Genomic DNA, 17,947 nt, shown 5'->3' on the forward strand with positions numbered 1-17,947 from the left:
AATTTCCCCTAATTTAATAAATCCTCTATTATTTCTTATAGTAGAGATTAGGACAAATCCTATAAAATTTTCACTTGGTGTTTAGATTGAATATCAATAACTCTCATTACAAGACATATAAATATTTAAGTGCGCATCAGCATCCTGCATTTGATGCTGAGGCGATCTTATGCACGATGGAAGCAAGGATCTACAGCCCCTGGCTGGCTGCCAGGTGAGTCATCTCTTAGATGAATTCTTAATTCAATGAAGTATTTATGACACAAAAAGAGTTGTTAAGCCTTGGAGAAATATCATAAAACATCCTAATTCAAGTTGTCAACTTTTCAAAAACAGGTCTGGACTGAGATATTGAGGAAGCAAAAATGGAGAGCAGATTCTGTTAAAACTTCTTTTCAGCTTGTTCACAAACAAGTACACTCTTGAGTGCAAACGGATGAACTCACACCTGGGACACTTGGGCATTTTCCCTTTGAAATTCTGTGCAGAAATGTGGTTACCACGTAGACAAATGCAGCTTGCTATACTCCTCAAGTGCTATGCCTTTTGTTTGTTTTTTGTCGGTTTGTTTTACTACTGTCCATGGCTTGATTCCCAAATATAACAAAGTTAGGTTTGACACTTTCTAATCCTAGTTTTCAGTAAGGAAAAAAAAAAACACATGCTAATATTTAATTCAAATAAGTTATGTGAAACTCTGAAACTTTTAAAAGGGACAATTACTAAAATAAGTTGGTTGCAAAGAATATGAAATAAAATTAAATACCTGAATTCTCCCCTCTTTAATAGATAAACTTAAGTCCACAGCATAGTATTAATTCCAACTGCAAGAACGTTTTGTTAGATGTGAAAGCCTAGGATTTTCAGCATTGTTTGATATAGGAGTGTGCTATATAGTATTTACGGCAAAACCAAAAGAAATCCTCTATGTATATGGCATTGCCAACTTCTAACAGTGCATCTGCCACAGTGCAGGTGGTACACTTGTCTCTATAACATGTTAAACTGGCTTGTTTCAACCCTGAGCTAAATTGACATGATTTCAATATAAACTGGAATGACATAAAATAAACTTTTGATAAGAAGCTCAAAGACAAAGAGGCACCGAACACCTAGCATGGAGCTGAACACAGTTTCCTCTGAACACATGCTTGCTAAATAATGTATTTAAGATGCAAATATAAACTTGAACCCACATTACTGGCTTTCCCGGTGTAGATGTTTATGCCTTCATCATGTTCCAAAAGGGTTTTAGGCAACTAAAAAACACTCATACAATGTGATAAAATAAACTGGGAGTAAATAAGAAGAAAAAGTGCAACAGAGTAATTGAATAAGATGGAGCCAGTAAGCATATACTTGACAACTTCATCTTTACTATATGATACGATTTTAAAAGTACACATTACCTTCCTAGTAAAGAACCATGTTATTTAATTTGTTGCATTTTCTTTTCTAAATGTATATAGAATGAACAGTAAATAGGATTTTTCCAATGAGGGGCCTGGGAACTAGGACTCTAGGTTTTGACATCTTTCATTCCAGAAACCATTGTTTAGGATAAACAGCAGAAGGGAAGATAGTACAGACTTAAGATTAATAGAATCTGGGGGTAACCATTAGCAAAATGTGCTTTACAGATTTACCTAAGCACAGGGAACAGTGATAAGTAAAAGTGTGCTTGTGAGATATAGCATGAAAGCAAATGAACAAAACCCATTAGAAATCAATATTTAAGACAAACAAACAACAGGACCCATAAACCACTTTATCTCAGACACCAGGGAATTCACTTACCTATCGCTTGAGCTAAGGCTATTACAACTTCCTGGCAAGTTGTGACTTCGGTGACCCCACAAACAATCCTCTGAACTCCATCCACCCATACTTTAAGTTCCATGGTGCACCAGCCCGTCACCCAAGGGCCCTGAGACTGGTCATCAATAGTGTCAGGTCATGTCTCTGGCTATGCAAACACGGAGAAGGCAGTCTGTGCAGTCAGCTAAAAAGAGGAAAAAACATTTTTAATAGAATGAATCTTGGGATTTCTTCTAGTATGCAAATGTTACACAAATCACTTTTAATATATGATGATCCTACTACCATCAATGACCATGTGCTTCCTTATTTTACAGAACTGAATTCAGCCACATGAATGCAACTGAAGCCACCTGTCATGACATTGTTTCATATTACTGCTATTTTCATAATTATAATTTTAATCATAAGGCCACTCTCTATTGGGTAAATAAATCTTATTTACTTGACTAAGTCCTATTGCTCAACATGTAAGCTGTTTCTTTTTTAAAAAAATTATTTCATTAGAATCATTTCTGAGGTTAAAGGGAAATAAAAAAAAGTGTTTGTCATTTTAGGAATCGTAAATAATGGAACCAGTTTCCACAGCCTTGGCAGCATTTGCCGAGGTGTGTGCATAAATAACTCCATGGCATTCCTTTGTTCCGTGTGTCCCTTGCCTTCCTCTCGTCCCCGAGGGACCGAGTGCCGTCTTCACCCCTTGTGCTTCACAAAGCACAGCACAAGGCTCAGGTGTACAGAGAATATTAGTTAAAGGAAATGAATTCCTTTGATGGCTGACAACTGCCCCATAGATATCCTTTTCTCATTTACTTAATTAGGGTTTGACAAGTTTCTAAAATTATAAGTTATTCTAATAATACAAACCGTAACCTTTTGTTACACTTGCTGTTTCCCAGTGTTTGATTTTTTTGTTTAGCTGCACTGCACGTCAAGCAGAAATATTTACATTCTCCTACAGTCAAGCTGAATGCCTTGATTTCTTCTATTCGAGTGTCATTATGACCCTGTTAAAGATCAATTACACACGATTCTTTTTCCTATGGGTACTGAAAATCTCCACTTTTCCTGCATTAAATCTCTAATCAACTATGATTTGTTTGTCCATCATCCTGTGATTGTCCAATTTTTCTGTGATTTTAAAAAAAATGTTAAAGTTTATGAGGTGTAATACACACTGATTTAATTAGAAAGAACATGAAATTGAGGTTTACAATAGCATTGGTGTTTCGAGATTAATGCCTTATTAAAAAGCTTATTTTAAAAACCCTAAAAATTTTTCTTGTAAAGTAGTATTTACTACAAACAGTAACTTAGTTATGTACATTCTCTCAAAGGACCTAAGGCAGTTCTAGGCCACCTGGCCACTCCTACTTTCTCTAGGGAAGTTACAAAAATAGTTCTTGTCATCCTGAAAACAAGAGGAAGGACTGACCGAATGCTCATTTCCCAGCACGTGCCTTAGCTCTCTCGGCAGTGCTAAAAGGCAGTTTCATAAACCCCCATGCAACCAGAGAAAGGGGCAACTGCCATGACAAGCTGATCCCCGTAACTCTGTTCCTCAGTTACGAAGTCCTGTGAGCTGTTAAGAGTTTCTGGGGAAAACGGGTTCTGAAACCAAAGAATTCTAAGAAACACAGTAAATAAAATTTTAAAAGCTCCTTTAATGGGCTGGTGTGCACTCTACACTTCAAGTAAGAGGTTTATATGCTATTGTCCCCAATTCATGAGAAAAGTTAAAGAAAGGAAACAGAAGACTTAGGACTTAAAACAAAATTTGTTTCCTTCTCTGCTAGACACTCTCTACTAGAATTAGAATATGTATTAGTCTGTCTTGGAATAAAATTAAGTTTAAAAAATGGCCAAACAATATATATTGTGTTAAATTAATATATTAAATTGAATTATTTGATTTAAATAAGCGAGCTGAATTTAAAAAAACCTCAGTTGCATTAAAATCTATTGAATACCTAATTTCTTATCATTAAAAAAATTTAAACTTGGGAAGCCTAACAAGAAAGACAGCAAATCTCATTAAAAGTCCCTCTCCCCACCAAGAAACCTGTGGTTGCAAAGAAACTTACGAAGCACATTTTTAATGTCTACAAAGGTTTTAGTACACCACCACATATTTTCCTATCTAAATTACCACAGTTTCACCTTGAGCTTTTAATCATTAAGTGAATACAAATGAACATAAAACACATGTCCATCTGTTAACTATTACAGAGTTATAGTGACGTGAGAAAACACTGAGCACAAATAACACTGCCCAAGTTAATATCAACTTGCCGGGTATTTAACCACTGGGCCAGAGACTTCCTACCTCGGGTCATCACAGAGAAGACCCGAGTCTGTGTTTTTGTTTTAACACCACTAATATAACTCAACCTTGAATTGTTAAGGAGGGTAGGAAAAACGCCTTCATGGATCAGATCAATGAAGCCCATGGCCCCACATTTTATTTCTACAGGGGCCACTGGTTTCAGCACATGGCTCCTGTTAAGTTTGGGGCTGTACTGACAACGATCCCTAGGTCCCCTAGAACCATGAGAATCATTTAAAGAATCTATCTTCCCAGCAGAGGCCCCTAGAACTCCCCGTTCTTTCTTTCAGACCCTTCAAAGCCCAACTCCGAAAGCTCTGCTCCCAGCCCCAGAGCTAGACAGGAGGGGGAAAGTCCTACATTGTAGGCGCGTGTGATGGACAGGTCATCTTTGGAACTAAAGACTCAGGAAGCAAGCAGGCTTTGGAATCTCAGGTGGAATTTGGAATGGTTTTTGTCCATGGAAACTGTGATGCAGGTAGAAGTAAGGTTCTACTGTGAGGGTATTAATATAAGAAGTGTGTGTTTTCATTATGAAATTTCTATATTCAAAGCACTATCATTTTAATAATGTTGATAATAAAGAACTAAGTTTGTTAAGTAACATGCTACTGCTGAGCAAGTGTTCTTTAACTAAGAACCATTTACTATCTTAAAAGCCTATTGGAATTAAGCATCTGAATTTATGGAAACACTTTCCCAAGATCAGTGCAATTACATTCAATCCTCGTTATTCATGGTTTCCTTATTTGTGAATTCACCCACTCACTAAGATTTTTGTTGCTGTTAATCCTCACCTGAGGATATTTTCCCATTATTTTTAGAGAGAGTGGAAGGGAGGGGAGAGACACACAGAAACATTGATGTGAGAGAGTCATGTTGATTGGTTACCTACCACATGAGCCCCACCCAGGGCTGGGGATTGAGCCTGAAACCAAGGTACATGCCTTTACTGAAATCGAACCGGGGACTCCTCAGTACTCAGGCCGACACTCCATCTACTGAGCCAAACCAGCTAGGGCACTAAGATTTATTTTTAACCCCAAACTAACATTTGTGGCATGTTTAGTCATTTACAGACATGTACACAGCAGTGAAAAATTTGAGTTCCCAGCTGAGGCTGGACAAGTCATTGCTCTGCCTTCTTGTGTCTGCTTTCATACTGTCAACAATTTTTTGGGGGTTATTTCACTGATTAAAATGCCCCCCAAGCATTGTGATAAAGTACTATCTAGTGTTCCTAAATGCAAGAAAGCTGGGATGTGCCTTAGGGATGTGTGTTAGATAAGTTTTGTTCAGGCACAAGTTATAGTGCTGCTAGCTGTGAGTTCAATATTAATGAATCAACATTATATATTAAACTAGACGCCTGGTGCACAGATTTGTGCACCAGTGGAGTCCCTCAGCCTGGCCTGTGCCCTCTAGCAATCCGGAACCCCTGGGGGGATGTCCAACTGCCATTTCGGCCCGAAGCCGGCAGTCCGACATCCCCCGAGGTATGTAGTAGTGCGCGAAGCTGCAGGTGGCTGGGGAGGAGCCCAAGCCTGGGTCAGGCGCCGCTCCCGCTAATCCTGACCCCGCTGCACCTGCTGCCACCCCCACCGCTTGGTAGCACTACTGTGGAGGTGGGAGAGTCTCACGCCACAGCAGTTGCGCTTGCCAGCCATGAGCTAGGCATCTGGCACCCGTCGGTCAGCTGAGCAGCGCTCTTGCTCTGGGAGCACACTGACCACCAGGGGGCAGACACTCAACATAGGAACTGCCCCCTGGTGGTCAATGCGCATCGCAGTCAAATGGTCAACCAGTTGACCAGTTACTTAGGGTTTTATATATATAGACTAAAGGCCCAATGCATGAAATTCTGCATGGGTAGGATCCCTAGGCCTGGGCGGTGATCAGGGCCGATCGGGGCCTTCCGGCTGCCGGCCGGAGCCTTCCTTCTTTCTGCACCGCCTCCTAGTGGTCAGTGCACGTCACAGCAAGCAATCAAACTCTTGGTCTCCCAGTTGAACTCCCGAGGGGACACTTTCCATATGAGGCTTTTATATATATAGATAAGGTGTCTTTAAACAGAAAAAGATGTAAAACAAGGTGATGTATTGATCACTTGACAAAACTGTTGTGACCAAAGGCTCTGGTGAATAACAAGAGGTGACTGCATACTTTTACATAGTATAACTTCCTTTGATGGTAAACATCAAGCTACTGTGTAAATTCCATTATTTCCTGGACACTAGACACAAGTATACAGACAGATAGCTTATTGCCAATTTTAACATTTCCTTCATTGCTACTTTTGCTCAAGATCAAAGGTTACTCCATACCATAGCTTTCTTTGTAAAGCCAGTATACAGATAAACTGAGTTATAATAAAGTCCTCACAATCAGAGTAGCTACTTTAATTAAATGAAATGCTGATGCTAGCCACTAGTTGTTGTTGTTTTATTTTTTGCATCACAGAAATTCAGCACAATGAACACAGTATATTCTGAATAGTAGCTATTAGAATTACTAATAATCAGATAGCAAAACTTTTCTCATACCCAGAAGTGTTAACCAACAGATCGTAAAAAAGTATCAAAACCTTTTAGAAATAAAGTACTTTGCTAGGATGGTACTTATTTCTGAACCTACAATTTGGATAAATTCTGACCAGTCAATTATCGCTCTGAGCAAAAATACAGACTTAATATGCAATAATTATAATTTTAAAAGCAGGTTCTTTACAATTACCTATATAAGAAAACAAAGATATAGGTTTCCAATAACTAGGGCTAGTCTCAAAAGTAAGGTCAGCTTCAAAATAATTCCTTTTACCAATCTAATATACTAACTGACACCACCAAAAAGTCATTTCTTTCCTCTTTTGCCTCCCCCTCCCCCCGCTGCCCATGGTAACTATTTGTAAAATCATTCTAATAACTCAAGGTAACACAAGAATATTTATTAGATTGACTTGATTTTTTTTATGTCTAACTCATAGAACACTAATAAAGCCAGTGTTAGTAATAAAGCCTACAGCATCATACCTTGGAACGAGTGACCAGAGAAGAAGGCATGGAGAGGTCGGAGAGCCCATGGGTAGTAGGTATGAAGGGATGTCACAAAAATGATGGAAAGGAACAAGCAGACACACACAATTCAGTCTAGATCAAGGCCTCGATGGCCCTCACAGCCCTTATGAAAGCCAATTCCTGACGGTTGCAATCTCTCTAGTGGTGGTAGCCTGGGTCAACTTTAACAGGAAGGCCACATTCCACCACAAAATGCCACTAATTCTGCGTGGCACATGCAATTTCTCTTTTTACTTCCTTTCTACCATTCCAGCCTTGCCATATTCTTCTTCTCAAGACACAAGCCTACCAACAACACTAAAAAATATATTTTGTTCTATTTCGTTCTATGGAAGCTGTGGATTCCTCATACCTACAGAAGTCAGAGAGGGATGAACATATGCAGGTCCTTCCTTCAGGCATGTAAAGGTCACTCATTTCAAAGAGAGTCAGAGCTAGCAACCCACTGGCCATCAACTAGTACCATCATTTCACTGAACACAGAAGGCTGAGGCCTGGCCAGATTATATCATTGGATCAAAGCCATGTAGATAGATGCTAGCAGAGCCAACCTTTGGAATACCATATTAACTTAGATTATTCTGAAATCTGAAATTAAATGACTAAGCTTTACATATATTGAAATAAATCCAGTGCCCAGTATAGACGTTATTGAGGGAGTTGCTCTTGTAAAGAACTCTAGTTAAAACAGACCATAAAATGGGGGTTACCACTGGCATAAGAACATTAGCATAAAAAACCTATATGTGGTCTGTTCTTGCTAATTTTCTTAAATGTTTATGGTAGGTGGAACAGCCTTGCAACTTAATTTTATTGGCACAAAAATCTCTTAAGAAACATAAAAATAATAGATCACTGGGTTCCACTTCTTGCTAGAGTACTATAAAAAGCCATCTGTTTTGCAATTACATCTTCTGTTAGGTCCCAGCCTACTTTTTGGCCCAGCAGAAATAGTTGAAAGCATGTGTGTAAGTCCAAGTTCTGTGATGTTTAACTCCTGGTAAAGCTTAGTATGACAAGAGATCATACTTTCAAAATCTTAACGTGAAAAATTCTCAACTCTGGCATCAATTATATTGTGCTTTCTGCTACATGTGCTATTTCGTGCTCTCTTTCAGAATTGGTAGAAAACTGGCAATAAGAAGATAATGTTATAATGTGCTTCTACTGAAAAAAAATCAGTATAGGTGATATTTAAAAGACAGATTTAAGTACAAATAGATTTGTGATCTTTCTCCTTAAGAAGATATACTTTGCTACCTTCATTGTAAACCAACACTTCAAAGGAAAACATGTCCTTGTTTTTTACTGAATCTAGCCAGTAACAATAGTAAATAGCTAACACCTACTGAACTCTTACTATGTGATAGATGCAAAGGTAACTGTTATATACACATATAGAGTATTTTACGTAATCCTTTCTATATCCATCTGTAGCTCTATGTGACATAAGCTATTGAGCTAAATGAGGAAACAGAGGTATAGAGAAATCAGTAGCTCGTCCAATATTACTCAGCCAGCAAGAGGCAGATCCAAATGTGATAATGCTCAGAACCACTAAAAAGCTACTTATTTATAAGATAAAGTTATTGGTCAAGTCTACAAGGACATTTGGAATCACCAATCCTGGCTCAGGAGAGAAAGTAATCAAGCAGATGTGACCATGGGATCTATAAATTCCACTACTACTAAGCTAGATAATATATTTGACCTAACTGTTGCCACAGAACTGGGATGTAGCAAAGAGCAGATGTTCAATAATCAAACTGGACTTAATAGGGCATCCTTGGCCCTTGAGATTTCTGCTGGAATAGAGCTGGGATCTGAGGCAAATATCACCAGACCACCAGTGTCGATGTCCTTTCTACTACAGCAGGCTGTCTGCAAGGCAGGATCATTTCTTCTCCAAAACTGAGTATATGTGGGCTACTTCATTAGTGATTTTTTACCACTTAAGTGATAGCAAATTATGTTCAATATCTTAGATACCATTCAGGTATAATGAATCAGTTTCGTGATTTTAGTATTTATGTTATTCTGCAATGAAACCCACCATTTTACTTAATAGAGGATATAAAGAAATGTATTTTTCATCTATGAAGTCAAAATCACCATAGGCTTCTCACTCATAATATCATAAATATTGAGCCCATCAATTCTGACACACAATTTTTATAGTTACAATTATGTGTGTAAACTTTTCAAAAAAAACATTTTTTAACTTATAGCCACAATAGCGACTTCAAATAGCCAAACTTTATATATCAAAACATGTTCCTTAGCAGGTATATATTTCTAAGCTAAATTAATAGGTAAACATTTTGAAGCCAAAATAAAATAATTTGGGGAGGAAACAGTAATAAAATAAATATATGGAGAAACCAAGATGGTGGCATAGGTAAACACCTGAACTTGCTGCCTCGTACAACCACTTCAAAACTACAACTAAAAGACAAAACGGACATCATCCAGAACCACAGGAAGGCTAGCTGAGTGGAAATTCTACAACTAGAAGGAAAGAGAAAAGCACACTGAGACTCAGAGGAACTGCAGAGATACCAAGGTGCGTGCATGCAGAGAAGGCTGGCAACTGAGTACGCGGCTGGCTTTCTCAACTGGAAGGGAGACAAAAGCTCCCGACTGCTCTGAAGACCAGTTCTGGGCGAGAATGTGGGGACCCAGACTCATATGGGAGAAACTGGACTGTCTGGCAGTGGGCAGAACTCGAGGGCAGCTTTCTCTCAGAGGTGCTTGCAGTGATTACCGCGTGACACTGAGACACAGGGGCCTATTAGGGAAGGGCTGACAGGAAACCACTGCTGTCTGCTCTACCCTGAGACTCTGCCCCATCCAAGCTGAGCACAGAGGCTTTTGCAAGTCTTCTCCCATGAGGGTGTCTCCAGCACAGAAGTTCTCCCAGCGTAGACACAGCTGATCCTCACAGCCAGGTGGCCTGGAGGTCAATTCCTCCCAGTGATAACAACAACAATCAAGGCTTAACTACAACAAGACTGTGCACACAGCCCACAAAGGGGTGCACCAAGAGTCTCCACCTCAGGTAACTGGGGAGGCTGAGCCACTGGGCCCTATAGGACACCTAGCACACAAAGCCACTCTATCAACTCAGGGAAGCAACGAAAATGCAGAGACAAAGAAACAGGTCACAAATAAAAGAAATGGAGGAAAGTAAACAACTGGATATAGAGTTCAAAACCACAGTTACAAGGTTTTTCAAGAATTTTCTAGAAAAGGCTGATAAATTTAGCAAGACCCTCAAGGATATGAAAAAGGACCAACTAGAAATTAAGCATACACTGACTGAAATAAAAAATAATATACAGAGAACCAACAGCAGACTAGAGGATTGCAAGAATCAAGTCAAAGATGTGAAATACAAAGAAGCAAAAAACACCCAACCGGAAAAGCAAAAAGGGAAAAGAATCCAAAAATATGAAGGGAGTGTAAGGAGCCTCTGGGACAACTTTAAGCGTACCAACATCCAAATTATGGGGGTGCCAGAAGAAGAGAGAAAGCTATCATTCAGAATTGAAGGTCAGATCAAGAGCTTCACAGATAAGAAAAAGCTAAAGGAGTTCATCACCACCAAACCAGTATTATATGAAATGCTGAAAGGTATTCTTTAAGAAGAGGAAGAAGAAAAAAGCAAAGATAAAAAATATGAACAACAAATACATATCTATCAACAAGTGAATCTAAAAATCAAGTGAATAAAAAATCTGATGAACAGAATAAACTGGTGAATATAATAGAATGAGGAGCATAGAAAGGGAGTGGACTGACAATCCTTGGGGGAAAGAGATGTGGGGGTGCGGGAAGAGACTGGACAAAAATCGTACACCTATGGATGAGGACAGTGCGGGGGGGATAAGGGTTGGGGGTGGGGTGGGAACCGGGTGGAGGGGAGCTATGGGGGGAAAAAAGAGGAACAACTGTAATAATCTGAACAATAAAAATTTAATTTTAAAAAATATTCTGGGGTCAGGATTTAAAAAAGAAAGAAAGAAAATCAAAGCTGGTACTAACTAAAATACCCTGGTAGTTATATATTATGTCACTAAAGCTTCATGGTAATATTTTCAGGAGAATTTAAATGAACTCTCCTATATTTTGTATATTTAACCTATCAATCAGTTGTAGACTTTAACATATGTGTTAGTGTCCCAGGACTGCCATGACAAATTACCACACACTGAGTGGCTTAAAATAACAGAAACATATTGTCACAGTTCTGGAGACCAGAAGTCCAAAATCAAGGTGTCTGTAGATTTGGTTCCTTCTTGGGGATTCAAAGGGAAAATCTGTTCCATGTCTCTTTCCTAGCTTCTGGTGTTTGTTGCCAACTCTTGCAGTCTCTTGGCATATATACATATCACTCCAATCTCTGTCTATATCTCCATTCTCCCAGTGTGCGGTGTGTCTATGTGTATGTCCTGTCCTCTCCATTTAAGGACATTAGTCTTCTTATAAGGATCTTTTTAATCCAGTGTGACCTCATCTTAACGTACACCTTAAGATGTATTATTTGAACACTATCCTATCTAATAAAATAATAATATGCAAATTGACCATCACTCCAACACACAAGATGGCTGCCCCCATGTGGTCAAAGATGACTGCCCCCATGTGGACACAAGATGGCCACCACAAGATGGCCAGCAGGGGAGGGCAGTTGGGAGGGACAAGGTCTGCAAGGGAGGGCAGTGGTGGGCGATCAGGCCTTCAGGAGAGGGGAGTTGGGAGGGACCAGGCCTGCAAGGGAGGGCAGTTTGGGGCGATCAAGCCTGCAGGGGAGGGCAGTTAGAGGTGACCAGGTTGGCAGGGGAGGGCAGTTAGGGGTGACCAGGCCTGCAGGGGAGGGTAGTTAGGGGCAAACAGGCGGGCAGGGGAGCAGTTAGGCATCAATCAGGCTGGCAGGGGAGTGGTTAGGGGGTGATCAGGCTGGCAGGCAGAAGCAGTTAGGGGCAATCAGGAAGGCAGGCAGGCGAGCAGTTGGGAGCCAGCAGTCCTGGATTGTGAAAGGAATGTCCGACTGCCCGTTTAGGCCCGATCCTACTGGGATTGGGCCTAAACGGGCAGTCAGACATCCCTCGAGATGTCCCAGATTGGAGAGGGTGCAGGCTGGGCTGAGGGACACAACCCCCCTGCACAAATTTCATGCACCGGGCCTCTAGTTTCCAAATAAGATCCCATTCTGAGGTTCTGGCTGACTGTTAATTTTCAGGAGCAACTCAATATAGTATATTTTTCTTTGATATTTTAAGTTAGATAAATGCGTTATTAGTTAATTAGGCAAAATGAAACCTTGGAAGCAAAATACCTCTTAACATTTTTAATATGCCAGTAGTATTGAGGAAACATTAAAATATATTGTCTGTATCCAAAAATCTCATGTTGGGATTCAAAAATATTTAAATCACTAGCCTTGCCTCTATTAACTAAGAAATTGTTTTGGTAAAGAAATATGTTAATAAATATTCCTACTTAGATTCTAGTTATAATTTATATGCATGTTACTATTGTTTATTTATTGTTTGTTGTGTATTTAATCTTTGGTTGGAATAAAGATTATTCCATTATCTATTAAAAAAATAAATAAATAAAATAAATATATTACTAAAGGAAAATTTTAGCTCCTTAGATCAAAGGGGTTACCAGACTATAAAACTTGTACTAACTTTAATTTTAAAATTTAATTAATGCAGTAAATAAAGTAGAACAGTTTAAATGTTTTTTTAAAAAAGATTTCATTACTAAATTTATTCAGTGGATAAAGTACTAAATGCTTTAAGAGTATGAAAGCCAGAGAGTATATCTGGCAAAACTAAAGAAAGATGCCTAATTCCTAAGAATCTCTGTTAAACTTGAACTATGTCAATTCATAGAAAACCGGTGGCTCTCTCTATGGAGTACACCTCCTTCTTTCCAAAGAGCATGCTTTCCCCACCACCCAGCGGACCAAACCTCTCCTCTCTTTCATCTCTCAAGGCATCTCTCCCTCTCCCTCTCTCTCTCTCTCTCTCTCTCTCTCTCTCTCTTCCCCCTCCCTCCCCCACCTCTCTCCCTGTCCTTTTGCTGTAACTTGTTTCCTGAGCCCATTTCTTCCACGGTTCACTTCTATCTCTCTGACTTTCTAAACAGATTCTCATAAAAAAATTGAAAAAGTATCCAATCACACAACTTGAAAAGGTAGTTTTCCCCTTACCCTTTAAATAATAATTTTGCTTATTCTACTTATTTCCTGAAGAAAATCTAATTAAGTAATTAAATCCCTAGATGATATGCAAAAATAGGTGCATTTTTGGTGATATTTTGAAGTAATAGGGCCCAGCCAGTGTGGCTCAGTGGTTGAGTGTTTACCTATAAACCAGGAGGTCACGCTTTGATTCCTGGTCAGGGCACATGCCTGGTTGTGGGCTTGATCCCCAATGGGGGGTTATGCAGGAGGCAGTCGATCAATGATTCTCTCTCATCATTGATGTTTCTTATCTCTTTCTTCCTCTCTGAAATCAATAAAAATATATTTAAAATTCTTCTAAAAGTTATAGGTATTTTAATAGAGAGGTTAATTATTCAGTGTGACAAAACAAGTAATGCTATTGTCCCAAACTGCCACACTATTCCTCACCCTATCATTAGTGGCCACTCTCTTTAGATACTGTGTGCCCTCTGCATTTAGTTGGGGACGTTGTGAGCTTCAAATAACAGGAAGTGTTGCACTGTTTAGTGGGCCTTCAGTATTATTGAAGAAGATAGATACTAAGTTTGAGACGTGTACTGTGAAATTTCAGGGAAAAAGACCAGATGTTTATTGTAAATATTGTCAGTGATGCTGACTAAAGTGATACTCTACTTGATAGTATCCTATTTATTGGATTGTGCTTAGGCCTATTCCCTGCCCTTTACAGAAACCACAGCACCAGGAGAAGATGGCTGTGACCTGTCAATCAGCAGTCAGATTGAATGAGGAAAGCTACACACCTAACCTAGAGCACATGGATAAATATAAAAGGCTCAACTACAGGGTACTGCTACTGATGCAATTAACTGTTTAAAAATCCCAATACACTTTCCAAATCAAACTGCTTGCTTAAGGGGAAAACACCCTTTTGTTTGTTATGTTTAAATAAATTTATTTGCACTTCATTAGCATATCTGATTTCCATCATGTGTTTATGTTTTACCAAGTCCTACATTTTCAGAGTAGAGAGCGAAGCTCAAGCACTGATAATCCAGTGATAATCCTGGCCAAAGGTCACCTGTGGAAGTACCAACCCATGGAATGAAATGGGTAAAAAACAAGGCCAAGAATTCCTCCAGGGGTCACTAAAACCTGCCTCCTGCTCCCTCCTCAGCGAGAAGGAAAGCAGCAGCCAGGTAAGTCACTATTAGATAGTGACTAGGGATGACATTGGGATAGTGTACATGTCTAGGGTAAAATTGGACTTTTAAAGAAATGTTTTAACTGAAGCATAACATACAATTTAAGTGTGATGAATTTCAAACACACCCATCTAACCATACCCAAGATTAAGAAGAACCCCTCTCCAAGTCCCAACCCTGAAAGGCAACCATCATACTGACTCCATCATCACAGTCTAGTTGCGCCTGTTTCTGAATTTTGTATGAATGGATGACAGCTTTCGAAGTGGTGTCTGGTTTCTCTGGTCTAACAATATGTTTGCTGAGCTTTGTGGCTGCTCCTGTGCACAGTGGTTCATTCTTTCTCACTGCAGTAGAGCTATCCATTGTATAAATATACCACAACTTGTTCACCATCTACTGGTTTGTGGCATTCGGGTTGTTCCTAGTTTGGGGCTATTATAAATAATCCTGCTTTGAACACTTACAGCTGAGTGCATTTCCTGCATCCTGCACCTGCCTGCTAACTGATCCATTCCCCTGTCTTCCCATCCTGCCTCTCCCCACCTGTGTATCCATTTTTATCTGTTGTTGCTAAAGAAAATCTTTCTTAAATTCAGATTTGACTCCACATTCCTGCTCAGAATCCTATAATGGCTCCCCATTGCCTCCAGGATAAAATCCAAACTCTTCACAGGTCATGGAGGTATGTATGACCTCTTGATCACCTTGCAACTGCTGCAGTTGCTCTGAACAATGCCAAAGCATTTCAGGTTTTAATATGTCATTCTCTCCAGCATCTCTGTGCTGCATATGCTGCTCCCCCTCCTTGGAAAATGCTTCTGATTCTTGCACATCCTTCAAACTCACTTCAGCCTCCATCCAGGCATCCTTCCCCAATCTTTTGGCCTCTCTTCTGACCTGGAGGTGGCCACTCTCCCCTGAGCTTCCAAAGTACTGTATTTTTGTTTTATCTAAAAAGTTCTTATCTGCCTAACCCCTCTGATTCCCATACTACTGCTTGAAGCCCTGGCACAGTAGCTGACATATGTCATACCTTACGTGTTTGCAGAATAGCACAGGTGCTAACTGCACAGGACAGAAACGGACAGTTTGCATTTAACTGGGGAGAAAAGCACAGAACTAATGCAAAAGTGTCAGTGTGAACCCAGAGGTAACAAAATCAGTATTCAAGTACTTTAAGCCTAGAAAAGCCCTGTAGTATGGATTTAAACTCCTGAATAAACGTTAAATCTTACCATTAGAGACACCATTGTAAATATTATACCACATTGTAAAATTCTTCAATATATCCTAAGGCAATACTTAAAGAAGGAATACTATTGTTCTAATCTACAATTTGTGATTTCAATGTGATCATAAATAAAATGTTTAATTGAAATAATTTGTATAGATATTTTTAAATACTCAATGAAAGAAAATGTGCAAGTAAATTGTACTTATGAAAAAGTCTATAGGAAAATGACCACAAAAAAATAATACTAATGTTGAGGAATTGGAAAAAATTCAAAGTATAAATTCTCCTGACACAGCTCTTTTTCAACACTTTATCACTTAAGCAAAGCTTTTTGCCTCCCTGAAAACAAATTAATCAAAATAGGCTAAATGTCACCAGTCACGTGGAAGACATGTTCCACCCTAAAAACTCAGAGGGTTTTAGTAAAAAGAATGTAAGGAATCTAATGAAATCAAAACAAAAGAATTGATAAAGTAAATAGCACAGACTTCTCAAGCTATTTTCAGATTCCGGTTTGTAAATTACCTACCTAAATAAATTGTCTAAGATTATGAAGACACACACACACACACACACACACACACACACACACACACACTGCTGTGGTTAATATTCTCTCCCATTTATAGCTTGGGAATATACAGAGTAAACGCAACATATGCTTTTTGCCCAACTGCTCCTTCAAATATATTATTTGTTTTCTCAGTCAACAAGTTCTTAAATTGTTTGTTTAGCTCCTTTAGATGGGGAAAACATAAAGTAACCTTTTTGATTTATGTCTATATTATTTCAGAAAAGAGTTAAGTTAAATAAACACATATCTCATTTCATTTTTATTTATTTAAAATATATTTTTATTGATTTCAAAGAGGAAGGGAGAGGAAAGATAGAAACATTAATGATGAGAGAAGCACTGATCGGCAGCCTCCTGCACACCCCCCTACTGGGGATCGAGTCCACACCAGGGCATGTGCCCTGAACAATGGGGAATAGAACAATGACCTCTTGATTCACAAGTTGATGCTCAACTACTGAGCCACACCAGGTGGGCCCTCATTTTTTCATTTTTAAAACTAGACTCTAAAAGTTCCAAACCATTTATAATAACTAGTAATTATTTTTCTTAGTATGATTTAGCCACATATAAAAAGTTAGTAATTAAGTTTTGGATATTTTGAATTTGTAAAAGCAATAAACATTTCTGTAGAGCTATCCAGCAAAATTAGAAATTTGCATCTAGAGCTGAGAAGATGGATCCAACACATCCAAGTATCAGAGAGGTGACATAAAGCTATAAAACTCACTTACCTGTACTCTAATTACACTCTTCAGCATTACTGTACAAGTTTACATCAGGGTGACCTGTAATTCCTTTTTGAGGCTGATCTAGACTTGCAATTTAGTATTTTAATATATGTACATATGTATGTGTGTGTATATGTGTGTGTGTGTATATGCACACATGCATTCACACACAGACACTCTCTGCTTCCTTAACTACTGTTTAAATTAGAAGTCAGGGTTCCCTCCTTTCTTCATAACTGCTAATCTTGTGAGCACAGTGCACACTCATTAAATTACTAAATTACCCAGTAGCTAACTGTTCAAGTTATATAGCAATCCAGTGTCAAAGCCAGGAGATTGCCTAAATTTCCACAAATCTACAATAATATCAATGCATCTAAGTTATCAAAGAAGCAAAATATTATAGATCTCTCAGGAACAAATTTAAAATGAAATACTCTAAAAGCTGTACATATGAACACTAATGTAAGAAATCCTCAAAAACTCACATGTTTCAATGTGATGGATAACAACATATTCAGGGGAAGAGGTAGATTAAATAATTAAATTTTAGACTAAAAAATCACACAGAATAAAACAATGCAAATCATGGTCTAACAAACAAAAATAAAATATTCATGCTAGTTCTGTATGAATACATTTAGTGCTCAGAAAACAATAAAAAGTTGAAGTCCAAAAAAGAGTCAGCAGTTTCCTTACTTATAAAATGGGAATCAAAGATTCAAGGCCTAAGCATTTACTACGGAGCAGATGTTAAGGTGGGGGGCGGGAGAGGGACATGTAAAG

At 38.8% G+C, this 17,947-nt stretch overlaps 1 protein-coding gene across 2 annotated transcripts in view; it reads right to left on the bottom strand.

Moving 5' to 3' along the window:
* The window catches only part of RASSF8 (Ras association domain family member 8), a 109,544-nt gene that overhangs the window by 12,628 nt on the left and 78,969 nt on the right, over positions 1–17,947 (bottom strand). For both annotated transcript variants that reach the window (XM_080660630.1, XM_080660629.1), the window contains one exon: positions 1,798–2,002. In XM_080660630.1, the coding sequence (XP_080516756.1) occupies positions 1,798–1,900 (103 nt within the window). In that variant the 5' untranslated portion in view covers positions 1,901–2,002. The remainder of the gene's footprint in view (positions 1–1,797; positions 2,003–17,947) is intronic.

The sequence above is a fragment of the Plecotus auritus genome (genome assembly GCF_963455305.1).
Source record: "Plecotus auritus genome assembly, chromosome: 3".
Taxonomy (NCBI): Eukaryota; Metazoa; Chordata; class Mammalia; order Chiroptera; family Vespertilionidae; genus Plecotus; species Plecotus auritus.